This window comes from Vespa mandarinia, chromosome 7 (genome assembly GCF_050613455.1).
Source record: "Vespa mandarinia isolate Hongniang chromosome 7, ASM5061345v1, whole genome shotgun sequence".
Taxonomy (NCBI): Eukaryota; Metazoa; Arthropoda; class Insecta; order Hymenoptera; family Vespidae; genus Vespa; species Vespa mandarinia.
This window is the reverse complement of record NC_140816.1, coordinates 7,077,501-7,093,148: the sequence shown is the minus strand read 5'-3', so window position 1 is coordinate 7,093,148 and position 15,648 is coordinate 7,077,501. Positions and strand designations below refer to the sequence as shown.

At 34.5% G+C, this 15,648-nt stretch overlaps 1 protein-coding gene across 7 annotated transcripts in view; it reads left to right on the top strand.

Annotated features, from left to right (window-relative positions):
- Positions 1-15,648, top strand: part of kis (chromodomain helicase DNA binding protein kismet) — a 29,177-nt gene that overhangs the window by 4,558 nt on the left and 8,971 nt on the right. For 4 of the 7 annotated variants that reach the window (XM_035863351.2, XM_035863352.2, XM_085658282.1 and 1 more), the window contains exons 2-16: positions 4,873-8,451; positions 8,529-8,932; positions 9,026-9,373; positions 9,521-9,809; positions 9,904-10,458; positions 10,563-10,787; positions 10,960-11,276; positions 11,391-11,865; positions 11,994-12,358; positions 12,477-12,672; positions 12,817-13,122; positions 13,250-13,544; positions 13,732-14,251; positions 14,410-14,499; positions 15,536-15,648. The exon at positions 15,536-15,648 is cut by the window's right edge and continues 82 nt beyond it. In XM_035863351.2, the coding sequence (XP_035719244.2) occupies positions 4,978-8,451; positions 8,529-8,932; positions 9,026-9,373; positions 9,521-9,809; positions 9,904-10,458; positions 10,563-10,787; positions 10,960-11,276; positions 11,391-11,865; positions 11,994-12,358; positions 12,477-12,672; positions 12,817-13,122; positions 13,250-13,544; positions 13,732-14,251; positions 14,410-14,499; positions 15,536-15,648 (7,972 nt within the window). In that variant the 5' untranslated portion in view covers positions 4,873-4,977. Of the gene's footprint in view, positions 1-2,283; positions 3,301-4,872; positions 8,452-8,528; positions 8,933-9,025; positions 9,374-9,520; positions 9,810-9,903; positions 10,459-10,562; positions 10,788-10,959; positions 11,277-11,390; positions 11,866-11,993; positions 12,359-12,476; positions 12,673-12,816; positions 13,123-13,249; positions 13,545-13,731; positions 14,252-14,409; positions 14,500-15,535 lie in introns of those variants that run through there. The other 3 variants (XM_035863354.2, XM_035863353.2, XM_035863349.2) reach the window with 2 other exon arrangements.

The following is a 15,648-nucleotide window of genomic DNA, read 5'->3' as shown; positions in this document are numbered from 1 at the left end:
ACATAGGTGCAAAAAGAAACATACGATGAAGAAGTATGGCATTGCAATCGCGAACGGTTTGAAGTTAGACCGCGTTCATATTGGTCCGTGGTGAAACAAGTCCGGTCTTTTGTTGGTATATACATACGTATATATACATACGTATTGCTTTGTTGGAAAGCTTGCCGACAAAAGATCAAGTGACCGTGCACCGCGCATCCAGTGTGAACGCAACGTTTACGGTACACCAACAAGATATTAGTAGATGCGGTCAGCCATGGGTAATCTTTCGTGGAAAATAATCGGAATATACCAAGTATAATAACGTTCGGTTAGTGTTAAGTTTATGATATATATGTATGTATGTATGTATGTATGTATGTATGTATGTATGTATGTATGTATGTATGTATGTATGTATGTATGTATGTATGTATGTACGTACGTATACACAGCATATATATACATTGATATATTAAATTATAAAAGGTGTATTTTTCTACAATTAGTATATATAATATGTATATATGTATATATATGTGTATATATATGTATATATATGTATATATATATATATATATATATATATTTGTACAATTTATTAGAGTAAATGAGAAATTCTATGATCGGAAATCATGATACCATGGTGCTAATTAAACCATATCAAATTATAAAAATCATAAAATGTGTATATATATATATATATATTTATTTATTTATTATATGTGTATATAGTTTGTACAACTTATACATCCTATATATAAAATTATCTTAATTTTACTCAAAAGTGGAGTTAGATTGGGATATGCAAAGTTAATGTTTTCATATGGGACGTGGCAAACGCGTCAAACGTTTAAAATGTTAATAAATATTTACGTATGTTTTAAAAATAAACCCCGAAAGAAGAATAATGGATGGAGATAGATCGAGAGAGAGAGAGAGAGAGAGAGAGAGAGAGAGAGAGAGAGAGAGAGAGAGAGAGAGAGAGAGAGACTAGGGATCAATGTATACCTCGATTGGTTTTTCTTTTTTTCTTTTCCTTTCTTCTTTTTTTTCTTTTTCTTTTATCTATCTTTTTTTCTTTTTCTTTTATCTATCTTTATCTATTCTCTAAGCGTAGAAGGAATGACATTTAATCGTTCGAAAAAACGAAACAAGTAGCATATACGATTATCATTTTCGTATTGTCAAATCTAAAGAATTTTATTATCAAAAGATTGTAACTAATAATAATAGTGCTATCTAAAAATCGAAAGATCTAAGAACTGTATATGCGCGTCGTAACATTATATATACGTATTGGGGTTGTTGAGAGAAAATAATAAAAAAATAATAAAGAATTTATTTCGATGAATTATTTGAAAACTTATCAAATTTGAAATAACTATGATTAGAGGTACATATATATGTATATATGTATATAACCGAATGTAAATTTCCTTCTTTATGAATCTAATTAAGAAAATGTTACATTAGATGACCGAATTCTCTTGTTCGATCAATTATAAATGGTAGTACTTTTATATACGATTCTAGAATGAAAGATAGAGAGCGCCAGTAGCTTATAATCGATCAACTAATGAACGAAAAAACTATAAACGGGTTCGGTAGCTTGGCATTGCGGTTCCCACGTAAGGCAAACTAATGTAATAAATTTTTTTCGTTCGTTCGTCGTTCCTTCGTAAAGAAAGAAAGAAAGAAAGAAAGAAAGAAAGTAAGTTAATGGCATAAAAAAAGGAAGAAGAAGAAGAAAAAGAAGAAGAAGAAGAAGAGTATAAAAAGAAATGTTTCTTCGGTTAATACTTCGTCCCCAGTAACGTTCATTTATCGCATCGCAATCCGTTGAAATGTGTATGGACATTGATATACGTAGGTTAGTAGCGGGCGATAGGGGCGCCGCCAGGTGGTGAGTCAAGGAAACGTAAACGAATGTAGTGTGCGTGCGCAAAAAGATGTATACGGATTTGTGGAGATCGTACGGAAGTTACGACGTAGTGACCGGTGTGTGTGGCGACCTCCATCGACACGAACGAGATAGGATAGAGGATAGAGTGTAGGGTAGGGCACAGAACATAAAGGTAGGGTTTAGAGAGAGAGAGAAAAGAGAGGGGGGAGAAATACGAGAGTGAAAGGTGGGGAGAGAGTAGCCCTTGGCTGCTAGCGCAACGTGCTGGGAAGGGTAGGGGGGTAGCAGTGGTGGTGGTGGTGATGGTGGTGGTGGTGGTGGTGGTGTGGTAGGAGTGAACAAGAGAAAGAGAGAAAGAGTGGGCAAAAGAGGAGAGGAAAGAGAGACGTGTAGAATGATTCGGGTCTACGGACACGCTTGCGTCTCGCGACGGTTCGTGCTGTTCCGCATCCGCAGCCACAGCCACCGCCACCGCCACCGCCGCCGCCGACACTGCCAGTGAAAATCGTGTGAACGCGCGTGCGAACGAGGGTGGTTTTTCGATAAAAAGGAAAACGTTTACGAATGATTCCGTCCTCTCGCGATACATAGAAAATACGTGTGCGCCGCTGCTCAGTCTTCTTTTCCTCTCTTTCTCTCTTTTCCTCTCTTTCTCTCTTTTCCTCTCTTTCTCTTTTTCTCTCTCTCTCTCTTTTTATATATATATATCTATCTCTCTCACTCTCGTTTCTTCCGCGGAAAGAGATCCTCCTCTTACGGACGGTAGTACGCGCGAGGAGGAAGGGAACGTTTGTGCACAGTGAAGTGACGCTTTGGTGTGTTAGAATATCGAGCGTCGCGTTGACCGCTACGAATTTTCTCTCTCTCTCTTTCTCTCTATCTCTTTCTCTCTCTCTTTCTCTCTCTCTTTCTCTCTCTCTCTCTCTTTCTTTCTCTCTTTCTCTCGGAAGTCCAAACGGAAATCTCACACGCGATAATGGCGTACTTTCCGACATTCCGATGTTTTTTTCTAAAGAAGTTGTGTCGATTCTTTTGAATGATAAAAATGCTCGTACGTTGCGCCTTATTCGAGTTCTCTAACCTCGAGAGTTCGGAATGCAATAATACCGGAGGATGTGATAGGGTCATCATATTTAAAAGCTACTACTACTACTACTACGACTACTTTCTTCTTACGCTCTCTTGTAATATTTTCTCTTCCACCTTCTCCTCCTCCTCCTCCTCCTCCTCTTCCTCTTCTTGTTCTTCTTCTTGTTCTTCTTCTTGTTCTTCTTCTTCTTCTTCTTCTTCTTCTTCTTCTTCTTCTTCTTCTTTACCCTTATTGCCGCTTACAAAGTATATGATTTTGTTCGTTCGACCAACAGAACGACTATCTTTTCATCTATATTATTTTGGATCTATTGGCCTATCACCAGGTTCGTACCGTTGCATTTACATTTTCATCTCATTTTTATCTTTATCCTCATTTGTGTGTATTGTAGAAAAATTTTTATTTCGACTACCGACAAATACCATATTGTCACGAGATGGAAAATGTTCGATTTCTTTTCTTCTTTTTTTTTTTATTTTTTTTTTATTTTCTTCCTTCCTTCCCCTACCCCCATTAATAATTCTCCCCTACTTGAATTTTTTTTCATTTCATGCGTCTCTTCCGTTTTTACGGAAGGAACGAGGAACATTTCTTTTTGTATTTTTTCAACGAGTTTGAAGAGATACAAGTATGAACCCGTGTAGGTTTATTACAATTTCAAGTGTAAATACTTTGGAACCGATAGTATTTTATACTTGCCATATATTTTCCATTTAAGCTTTATTTGATTATATCAAAGTCATTGAATATTTTCATAGGGAAAAAGTCTTAGTTGAAATTATACAGTGATCATCAATTGAACAAAAAAAGAAAGAAAAAGAAAAGAAAAAAGAAAGAGAAGAAAAAGAATCGGAACATTTCATTACAAAAAGAAAGCAATATGAAATTATAGCCACCATTAGATATATATATATATACACACAAGCGTTCGGTCGCGTAATTGTTACTTTTAGGTTAGGTTATTCAACATTTCAAGATACTTTTTCTTTTTCTTCTCTCTCTCTCTCTTTTTTTCTTTTTCTTTTTTTTTTCCTTTTTTTTTCCTATCTTTAACGCATTATTGTAAATAATATCTAGATGTACTTTATAATAAATACTAACTAATATTATAAATACAAACGATTATGAACTTCTTCATTTGATATTTAGTCAGAAACTTTTCAGTTGTTATTTAATTACTCTTAAAGGCAATTCATTTAATTTCTTTACTTTAATCAAAGTTAAATTGAACAATTAATTATTATATATAACTATGGATGAATAATCTATCTTTTTACATTAAATGTAAAATAGACAATATAATGATAAAAAAGAAATTAATGTGTTCTCATACATTTTATGCACACACACACACACACACACACATTGTTTGCTTTATGTATTCTTAAGTGACTGTATTTCATTTGTAACATTTTTAGTTATGCTAAATCATGCATATAAATTGCATATATAAATCTTCAGAAAAAAAACTGCATTGAATAATATTAAATATATATAAATGTTATTTTGATGTGAATTAAAATCAATACTAATCTAATAAAATGAGATGTAATATGTATTATATTAGAGTTTTATACATTATTGCAAACCAGTGGTTTCAATATTGTAATTTTCTCTTATGTATTTATAAGATATTATGTTTTAACAGGTAATGCAAAACAATTAACGCATTCCACAGGGGAAAGGCTATAACGATTATGAGAAATTAAACCATAAGCGTATAGCTTTTCCCCTTTGGCGTGAGTAATATACAACTACAGATGCCCAGGATAGTTAATTAAATACTATAATGTAAACATTTGTTACATACAAGAAAAATATTATAGAAGATGAATTGTATTGTAGTTTGGAGATTTGACTAACATAAACTTTATAACTTATTTTGCGTGTGTTTCAGAGAGCAAAACAGAGATACAAAAATGGGTACGCTACTAGCTATAAAAGAGATTGCACAATACTCTCTTAAGCCTGAAATGGAGGCGAAGAGTCCTGCTGCGTAGACATGGACTCGTACGATTTGTTCGGTGAAGATGTCAGTGGCTCAATGCTCGATGCTCTTCCTGATCTTGGGGGGAACGATCATTTTGACCCTGCGAGTACAAGTAATTCTGTGGTAGTATCAAGAGATGGTCCAAACCCTGGCACTAATGGAGGAGGGAGTTACATTAGTCAATCTTATATTTCACAAGAATCACCTCTTCAAAAATTGACTTCATTTGGTGGATCTGAATTTGGAAATTCTAATCAGTTACAAAATCCATCTCAACGCAGTATGTTTAACCAAAATCTAGGAACGTTTGATAGCGCAACACCACAACGTGCTATGGTGCCAGGAGCTTTTCAAAATCAAGCTCGTAGTATGGCACCTCAGCATAGAGGACCTCACCCTGGTAGTGGAGGTCAATATCCTACTTATAATGATAATATGTATTCTATGGAACAGCAACATTCAATGGCTAGACCTAATATGAATATAGACCCTAATATGCAGGGTTGGCCAAGTAGTGGTAGTGCTTATCCTCAAATGCAGAGGCATTATAATCAGATGGCACAGCAACCTGCTACTTATCGGCAGCATATGCCACCTCAGTATTCGCATCAGCAAGATCAAGCTGGTGTCATGAATCAAAAATTACAACAGCAGCAACAACAGCAGCAGCAACAGCAGCATTTTAGTACACAACAAGGAATGATAGGAAATATGGGAGTAGCAGCTCATCAAGCAATGCAAAGCAGTGGAACAGGCAGTGTCTACCAACATATTGTTGGGCAGCAACAACATTACCAACAAGGAAATTCTGTTGCAATGTATCAAACTTCATCAGGGTATCCTGGTTTTACGTCAGCCATGCACCAACAACAACAACAACAATCGCAACAACCTCCACAAAGAATGCCTCATCATCATCCACCTCATCCGCCTCATCAAACACATCCTTCGCATCCCCAGCAATATTCACAACATTCGCAACATCCTAATACGCAACAGCAACCAATGGATTCTCAGTATCCACATCATACAACATCCATGTTTAATCAACCGCAGCATTCTGGCCCTGCGGCACAATTTAATACTAATAAACATGCTACCAGTCCACAATATCGTGCTACTTTTCCACAATTATCTCCCCAAATGTCTCCAAGACCTCAAATGTCTCCAAGACCACCTGCCGTGCAACAGCAAATGTCTCCAAGGCCAATTATGTCTCCTGCTAAACCGAGTACATTATCGCCACATCCTCATGTACAACTTCCTCATCAACAATCAAATCAGCCTAATACAATGTCAGTTTCTCCATGTCCACCATCTTCAATGCAGATGAATCCATCTTCTCAACAAACCACTTTACAAGCGCTTGAGCAAATGGTCATCCCAGGCGTTGCTGTATCTAATCCAAATGTACCTGCTCAAGACTATAATCAATTTCAAACACGACCGCCATTGTCGCAAGCACCAAACGTTTTACAACAGCCAACTGCACAAAATTCTATACCGTCGATTGCTGGACCTAGAATGCCAATGTCTGCACAGTGGTCGCATCCACAACAGCAGTCACAGGTTAGGCCAAATTTGGCTGTCAGTGATGACAGAAATATAGTTGAAAATCAACCTCCGGTAGTATCAGAATCTAGTGCTCCATTATTTCCAGTATCTGGAACAGAAGCTATTCATAGTGGAGCAGAAACATCAGTAAGAGATTCTACAGACAATATACCGAATTCTACAGAACAACCTACACAAGGTACTGAATCTATGGATCAGTCTACCCAAAATCAGAAGTCAGATATGCTTGGTTCTGGCAGTGAAAGTTCAGTGCAAACTACTTCACAAAATAATTCAAATTTAGATCATACCTCTGCATCAACGACACATGTGCAGATGGAAGCAGTACAATCTTCTGCAACATCTAGTACAAGTGGAAATGTAGATTGTGGAAATGTATCTTCATTGCAGCAGCAACAATCTGTCACAGGAACACTTTCTACTACTGTTACTAGTATGGAAAATCAAGTTACGTGTGATACAAAACAACATGATCAGACTATAGAAATTGCTTCTGTTCAACATCATCAAGCACCTATGGGAAATACAATGTCACATCCTCAACAGCCTGTAATCAATCAAACGCAACAGCAGCAGCAGCCACAACAACAGCAGCAGCAGCAACAACAACAACAACAACAGCAGCAGCAGCAGCCTCAAGCTCAACCCCAACCTCAACCTCAACCACAACCTCAGTCTCAGCCTCAGTCTCAAGCTCAGCCTCAAGCTCAGGCACAACCTCAGCCTCAAGCTCAACCTCAGTCTCAGCCTCAGCCTCAGCCTCAGCCTCAACCTCAGCCTCAGCCTCAGCCTCAGCCTCAGCCTCAGCCTCAACCACAATCTCAAACACAACCACCAGCATTACCACAACAACCACAGCAACAACAACAAGTGCAACAACCAGCTCTTACTTGTCCTCAACAAGTGCAACAAATTCCAATAATAAATCAGTCTTCAATGGTTTCGTCACAAAATTCATCAATCCAATCAGCACAAATACAGCAATCACAAATGGGACAAACACAGCAAACGCCAATTACTCAAACGGCGCCAGCACAATCTCAGCAGCCACCACAACCATTGCAAACACTGGGTCCAACTCAGCAGCCTCAAATGGCACAACCTCAACAACCGGTAATAAGTCAAGCTCAGCAACCTCAACAATCTCAGATTCAACCAACACAACAACCACAATCACAAATGGGACAACCATCTCAACAAATTCCAGTTTGTGTGACTCAAGCACAACAAGTACAGCAACCTCAACCAATTATGAACCAACAAGTTGGAATGATATCGCAAAGTACTTCAATAATACCGAATCAAATTCCTCTACAAACACAGTTACAATCTCCAATACAAAATTCCTCCACACAAATACAATCTCAAACAAGCCAAGTTCCACCTACGCATTTAGCTGCTCAACAAGTACCTGCTGTTAGTCAAACAAGTGGTATGGTATTGACATCTCATCAACCTACGGCTCCTGTATCAAATTCGCAAACTCCACATCCAGTACAATCCAATTTCAATGAATATACGAATATTCAGAAAACTAATACTATATACACAAATGATGTTATCGTAGCGTCAGGACAACAATATCATTCTGGCAACGATATTATCAGTGGTAACACTATGCCAAATATGTATGGTATTTCATCTAATGCAACTCCTACATCTGTTGCCCCTACTACATTCAATGCATCCTGTGCACCGGTAACACATCATCAAGAAAGAGCTGCATTGCAACAACAATTGCAGGAACTTTACTGCATGCCACCAGCTTCAGAAAATCAAGAGAAGATAGTTTCCTTACAAGAAAAATTACAAGCTCTACAACAACACGAAACAAATGATCAATGTAATGGTGGAGCACAATGTATCTTGCAAACTCCAATGTTCACAGCAGCTGTTGTTGACAGCCCACAGGTAACAATTCTAGTTCTAATTTTATTTTCATCAAATTATTGTATTATGAGAATAATTACTGATCATTTGAATTATAGGTATCAAGTACTACTGGCCGTGGCCGTAGTAAAGGTACACCACGAACTAAAAAGAATCGAAAAAAAGCAGATAAAGAGGCTGCTGCACCTCCAGCAAGTACACAAGCGCTTGTTCAACCTGAACAACCTTTGTCAGACAATCAAGTGACACCGGGAGACAGCAGTAATATTGTCGATAGTGCTGCTGATTCTGAGGATATGAAACCATCATCTGGTGATATGGAGGAAGATTGGAATAAGGGTAGAAAAGCACGTCTTCCTCGTAAACCACGTAAGCCAAAAGAACCGAAAGAACCGAAGGAAGCTAAGATAAAGAAGGAACCAAAACCACCTAAGGAAGCTAAGTCTCCAAAAGGGGCAAGAAAAAGAAATAAAGATAAAGATTCAACAAAACGTAATAGAAAGTTAGTAACAATTCCTTTTTGTTCATATATATATATATTTTTTTTTGTATTTCATTTACATATATCTTATTAATATTATTTAATTTTTTGTAGAAAAGTTAATCAATCTGAGTCAGCTGATGACGATACGGTACACGAAACAGAAGAAACTGTTGTCGCAGATTCGAGCGTGATCAAAGATGCAGAGGCGAAATCTAAAGATATATCGAATCAAGACGATCAGGAACAAGTTGATTCTTCAACGACTGAACATTTAATAAGTGAAACTAAAGAGGAGGATAAAGGGGAATCAGAAATTCCGGACGATGAAAAGAAAGAACAAAATGCTGAGGCAACAACGGAAACTACGACAACGACGACGACATCCAGTAGTAAGAAAAAAGGAACATCTCGGAAAAAATCTAGTAAATCTTCTTCAGGGAAATCCCCTAGAAGTTCTAAGTGAGTCAAAAAATAAATATAAATATATAATATATATATATACACACGTATATTTAATAAATACGCCAATAAAATGATGATATAGAAGATAATGTAATATCACTTATATTTTATTTATTTATTTATTTATTTTTTAAATTATTATAGGAAACGGAAAAGCCGTATTGCACCTGATTCCGATGGCGAAGAATTAGCTGCAACGCCACCACCTTCACCGGAAGCTGGAGATGACAATAAAAGGCGTTCTGCGAGAAATACCCATCGTAAAAAGTACGTTGACGATGTCATGCTTCGATTTTCAGACGATGATGTTCCTCTGCAAGAGGCTCATCTTTCTAAGAAATCTGAAGGTACAAGTGCATCCAAACCAACGGCTGTTAAGAAAGATAATGAAGGCGGTGAAATAGGACCAAACAAGCCTAATTTTGTATATATTGTATGTATAAATAGAGAGAATAGTTTAAAAAAAAAATATTACATTATACAGCTTCATTAGTATAATAATATAATATATTTGATTATTTTCATAGAATACGACTGACGAAGATTCTATGGTTGTGCAACATATTTTATGTTCCCGTATGGGAAAGAGAGAAGTTAAGCCACCGATATTACCTGATATAAAATCAGAGACAGCAACGGCAGAAACAAATGAAAATGTGACTGAAGATGCTGCTGCTGTCCCATCTGAAACGACAAATAATACAACAGAAGAAAAGGAGGATAATAAGCTAGAAGAACCTGAGAAGGAACCATTGGTCGAAAGTACGGATAATAAAGAAGAAAATAACGAAAATGATAAAGATGTAACAACGGAGACATGTGATCCTGAGAATGAAACAAAGCCCGATTCTGATAAACAAGAAGAAATAGTTGCGGATTCCAAAACGCCAGAGAATAGCGTAGCGGAAGCAAAGCCACAGATGGTAGAGGTCGAAGAATATTTTGTAAAATATAGAAATTTTTCATATTTACACTGTGAATGGAGAACGGAAGAAGAGCTCTATAAAGGTGACAAACGAATCCAAGCTAAATTAAAACGATTTAAACAGCGACAACAACAAAATACTAATATATTTGAAAATGTAAGTATATATGTAATATGAATATTAAAAGAAGTAACGAAGATATTAATTACTTATTGATACTTTGGGAAAAAAAAAAAAAATCTGCGATATTGTCATTTCAGACGGAGGATGATCCATTTAATCCAGATTTTGTCGAAGTTGATAGAGTGTTAGACGAAGCAACTCATACTGATCCAACAAGCGGAGAAACTGTTAGACACTTTTTAGTTAAATGGCGTTCTCTACAGTACGAAGATTCTACGTGGGAATTAGAGGAAGATGTAGATCCTGAGAAGATAGCTCAATTTATGAAATTTAATAAATTACCATCAAAAGATCAATGGAAGGTTAATATATTAATTTTTTATAAAATAATTTTTTTTTCCAAGGTCACTGACATTCCATACATACATACATAATAATACATAATAAATAAATATATATAAATATATATTTATATATTTATTTATTTATTTATTTATTTATGAACTCGTTCGAAAATATGTGTTTTCATTTTAGCCAAAGAAAAAACCAAATGCATCAGCATGGGTTAAACTAGAAGAGTCACCAATTTATAAAAGCAATAATAGTTTACGGCCATATCAATTGGAGGGACTTAATTGGCTTCTTTTTTCATGGTATAACGGACATAATTGTATTCTTGCTGACGAGATGGGTTTAGGAAAAACAATTCAGTCATTGACATTCGTCGATGCCGTATACAAATATGGTATTCGTGGTCCTTTCTTAATAATAGCTCCTTTGTCAACTATACCAAATTGGCAAAGAGAATTTGAAAGTTGGACTGATATGAATGTTGTAGTATATCATGGATCGTAAGTATAGAAATTATGAAGTAACTTCTTCCCTTTTTTTTTTTCCTCCTATAAAATCGATGATAATTTTTTTGGATTAATTTTAAACGTATTATTTAATTTTTTTACTTACAGAGCAGCAAGTAGAACCATGTTACAAGAATACGAAGTTTATTATAAAAATGAGAAAGGCCAACAAATAAAAGATTTAATTAAATTTAATGTTCTTATAACAACTTTTGAAATAATTATTACGGATTTCAATGAACTACGTGGATACAATTGGAGGCTCTGTGTCATAGACGAAGCTCACAGGCTGAAGAATAGAAATTGTAAACTACTCGAAGGCCTTAGACAATTGAATTTAGAGCACAGAGTATTGTTATCTGGTACTCCTTTGCAAAATAATGTGAACGAACTATTTTCTCTATTGAATTTCCTTGAACCAGTTCAATTTTCTAGTAGTGAAGCGTTTCTTAAAGAATTTGGAAATTTGAGTAGTGAAGGTGAAGTTCAAAAGTTACAGCTTCTTTTAAAACCAATGATGTTACGTCGACTTAAAGAAGACGTCGAAAAGTCTTTGGCACCTAAAGAAGAAACTGTAGTAGAGGTATTAACATTATATATTACTTAACTTTTATCAAATATTATGTATGTTATTAATGTACATTATTATGTTATTAATGTATATAGAACACATCTTTCAACATAATTCCATTCTTTATTATTATATTTTAGGTGGAATTAACCAATATACAGAAGAAGTATTATCGTGGAATTTTAGAGAGAAATTTCTCCTTTCTTGCTAAGGGTACCACATCTGCTAACATTCCAAATTTAATGAATACAATGATGGAATTAAGAAAGTGTTGTATACATCCATTCCTTCTTAATGGTGCCGAGGATCAAATACAATTGGATTATAAGACTGGCGACAAGGAAGATTCTGAGGCCTATTATCATGCATTAGTAAATAGTTCTGGAAAAATGGTTCTCATTGATAAATTATTGCCAAAATTAAAAGCGAGCGGGCATCGAGTTTTAATATTTAGTCAAATGGTGAAATGTCTGGATTTATTGGAGGATTATTTATTATATAAGAAGTAAGTCACGCCGTAAAACTTTTGAAATGTTGCACGAAGTTATATATATATATATAAAAAGATATTTTTTTTTCCCCTTTTTTTTTTTTGTACAAAAAATATATTTTATTTATTATAGATATCCATATGAAAGGATAGATGGCCGAATTAGAGGAAATTTAAGACAAGCAGCTATTGATCGATATAGTAAACCTGACTCGGATAGATTCGTTTTTCTACTTTGTACAAAAGCAGGTGGTCTTGGTATTAACCTTACTGCTGCAGATACAGTTATTATATATGATAGCGATTGGAATCCACAAAATGATTTACAAGTAAATAAAATCCTAATAATGTGCAATTATAATAATAATAATAATTATAAATAATATCTAATTTTCCTTTTCTCTCTCTCTCTCTCTCTCTCTCTCTTTCTCTTTTTTTTTTCTTTCCTTCTTCCCTCTAAATTATATTTATAGGCACAAGCTCGTTGTCATAGAATTGGTCAGCAGAAAATGGTTAAGGTTTATCGATTACTTTGTCGAAACACATACGAAAGAGAAATGTTCGACAAGGCTTCATTAAAACTTGGATTGGATAAAGCCATTCTGCAATCAATGAATACAAGCCAGGGTGGAAAAGATCCTAGTAACAAACAATTGACAAAAAAAGAGATAGAAGATTTGTTAAAAAAGGGAGCGTATGGTGCTATCATGGATGATGATAATGCTGGAGATAAATTCTGCGAAGAAGATATTGATCAGATTCTCGAAAGAAGGACACAAGTATGTGACATTATATTTAAGGGGGGGGGGAGAGGACAGGGGAACAAAAATTATTATTTACAAAATTAATTAATGAAAAAATAAATAAGGCTTGTTATTAAAGCTATGATTCTTTTTATACGTACAGATTATAACGATTGAAGCCGAAAAAGGATCTACTTTTTCAAAAGCTAGCTTTGCATGTTCCTCCAATAGATCGGATATTAATATTGATGATCCAGATTTTTGGAAGAAATGGGCTAAAAAGGCAGAAATCGATACTACCGAAAAGAAAGAGGAAGATGAATTAGTAATTTCTGAACCACGAAGAAGGACGCAAATTAAACGTTATGGACATGACGAATCTGTAGTTGACATGTCAGAATTAGACAGTTCAGATGATAATAGCGATGATGAAACTAGTGGTGGATTAACGGGCAGAGGTATGATGGTTATTTATCAAACATACATACATATATATATATATAAACGTAATCATACACGTTATTATCAAAATTGTGTAATAAAGTTTTTAATAAAATAAAAATAAATAAGAAATGAAAAAAAAGAAGAAAGGAAGGAAGGAAGGAAAAAAAGTATATAATATATATTTATTATATTTTTTTGTAGGTAAAAAGAGGAGAGATAAATTTGGCAAAAAATCTCGTAAATTTTATGACGAATACGTACCGAGAGAAGGAGAAGTGGTATATGGTAGTTGGGCACGTAGCGAGTGTTTCAAAGTGGAACGTGGCCTTTTAACGTTTGGTTGGGGACGTTGGGAAGAAATTTTACAGCATAGTCAATTTCGTCGTGGATGGCGCGAGATCGACGTTGAAGATTGTGCAAGAGTAATCCTGCTTTATTGTCTTCGTTATTATCGTGGCGATGAGAAAATTCGTAGCTTCATTTGGGATCTGATAACGCCTTTGGAAAATGGTGAAAAGGTTAAAAACGTTTCTGTCAGTACTAATGCAAGAAATAGTAGACAAAAAAAGAAGGGTAGAGTCAGAGAAGGTAGAGAGACCCGAGGATCTATTATCAATGGTGGACCAAGTGATCCTAATCATTGGAGCAACGCGGAAAAGTATGACGGTGACATATTTTTGGAAAGTAACTATAGGAAACATTTAAGCCGGCATGCGAACAAGTATGTATAAATAATATTACATGTGACAATTTTAATCGATAAAGTACATAGGATATTATTAATTATTATTATTATTATATATATATATATATATAATATACAGATAAACGTAATAATATAATTATACTAAATGTAATATTTGTTTGTTTGTTTTATAGAGTACTATTACGTGTACGAATGCTGTATTATATTAAACATGAAATAATTGGTGACTTGGTACAACATATATCCGATGGCGTCCACGTCAGGTTTGTAAAACTTTTAATATTTATCATTTACATATGGTTCCCTCGTTTATTTTTTTTCTCTCTTACCCCCCACCACCCACCCACCCCCACCCCCAAGCCCCCAATGGTCTATCACGGAACATGCACTCACATATGTGCTTATATAGAGCTTTATAGTTGCATGTGCAATGTATATGTTTTATTCTGGGAACTGCACTTGTATGAGGAATGGTCGATAAAAAGCCAAACTATGTTTATCTTTGTAGCTCTGTAAATCAAACTGTTTATTGTTGACCGCCCCCCACCCCCATGCTACTAATATAAAATATTTCCTATACATCTCCTCTTCACATATGACACACATGACATATACATAAGTTCATACTCCAAAAAGAAAAAGAAAAAGAAAAAAAAAAACAAAACCATAAAACAAAAATGCTATTAGAAATTTCTCTCCACGTCTTATAATCGTCATGGAATATCAACGTCAGTTTGGTAAGAGATATTTTATATCTATATATATATATAGATATTTTATATCTATATATATATATATAGATATTTTATATCTATATATATATATATATATATATATATATATATATATATATATATATATATATATATATATATATAGTGAAGTAATGCACTTATGAAAATATCAAATAAGAGGAGCACTTCTTAGATAGAACTTGTGAATATATAAATAATATACATAGTTGAAAGAGAGAGAACAAAAAGAAATTTTTCTTTTATTTTATTTTCTTCTCATTTCTTTTTTTTCTCGTTTTTTTTATATTTTTTTTTTTTATTTTTTTTTTATTTTTTTTTTATTTTTTTTTATTTTTTTTTTTATTTTTTTTTTATTTTTTTTTTTATTTTTTTATTTTTTTTTTTTTTTTATAATATATATATAAAAAAAAATGTAATAGTATGTATATAATGTCGTCGAGACTTGCTATAAGTTTACAAAATTGTTCAATTTATTACTTCGTCATGAATCTGATCGGTATATCATCATATGAATTGGCAAATTGTAAATGAAACCGCCCTACAGTGCTTTGCGGATAAACCCTCCGCAGTTGACGGAACGACCAGCGAAATGGTGGGACTCGACGGCAGACAAATCCTTAATAGTTGGCTGCTACAAACATGGCTACGAGAATTACG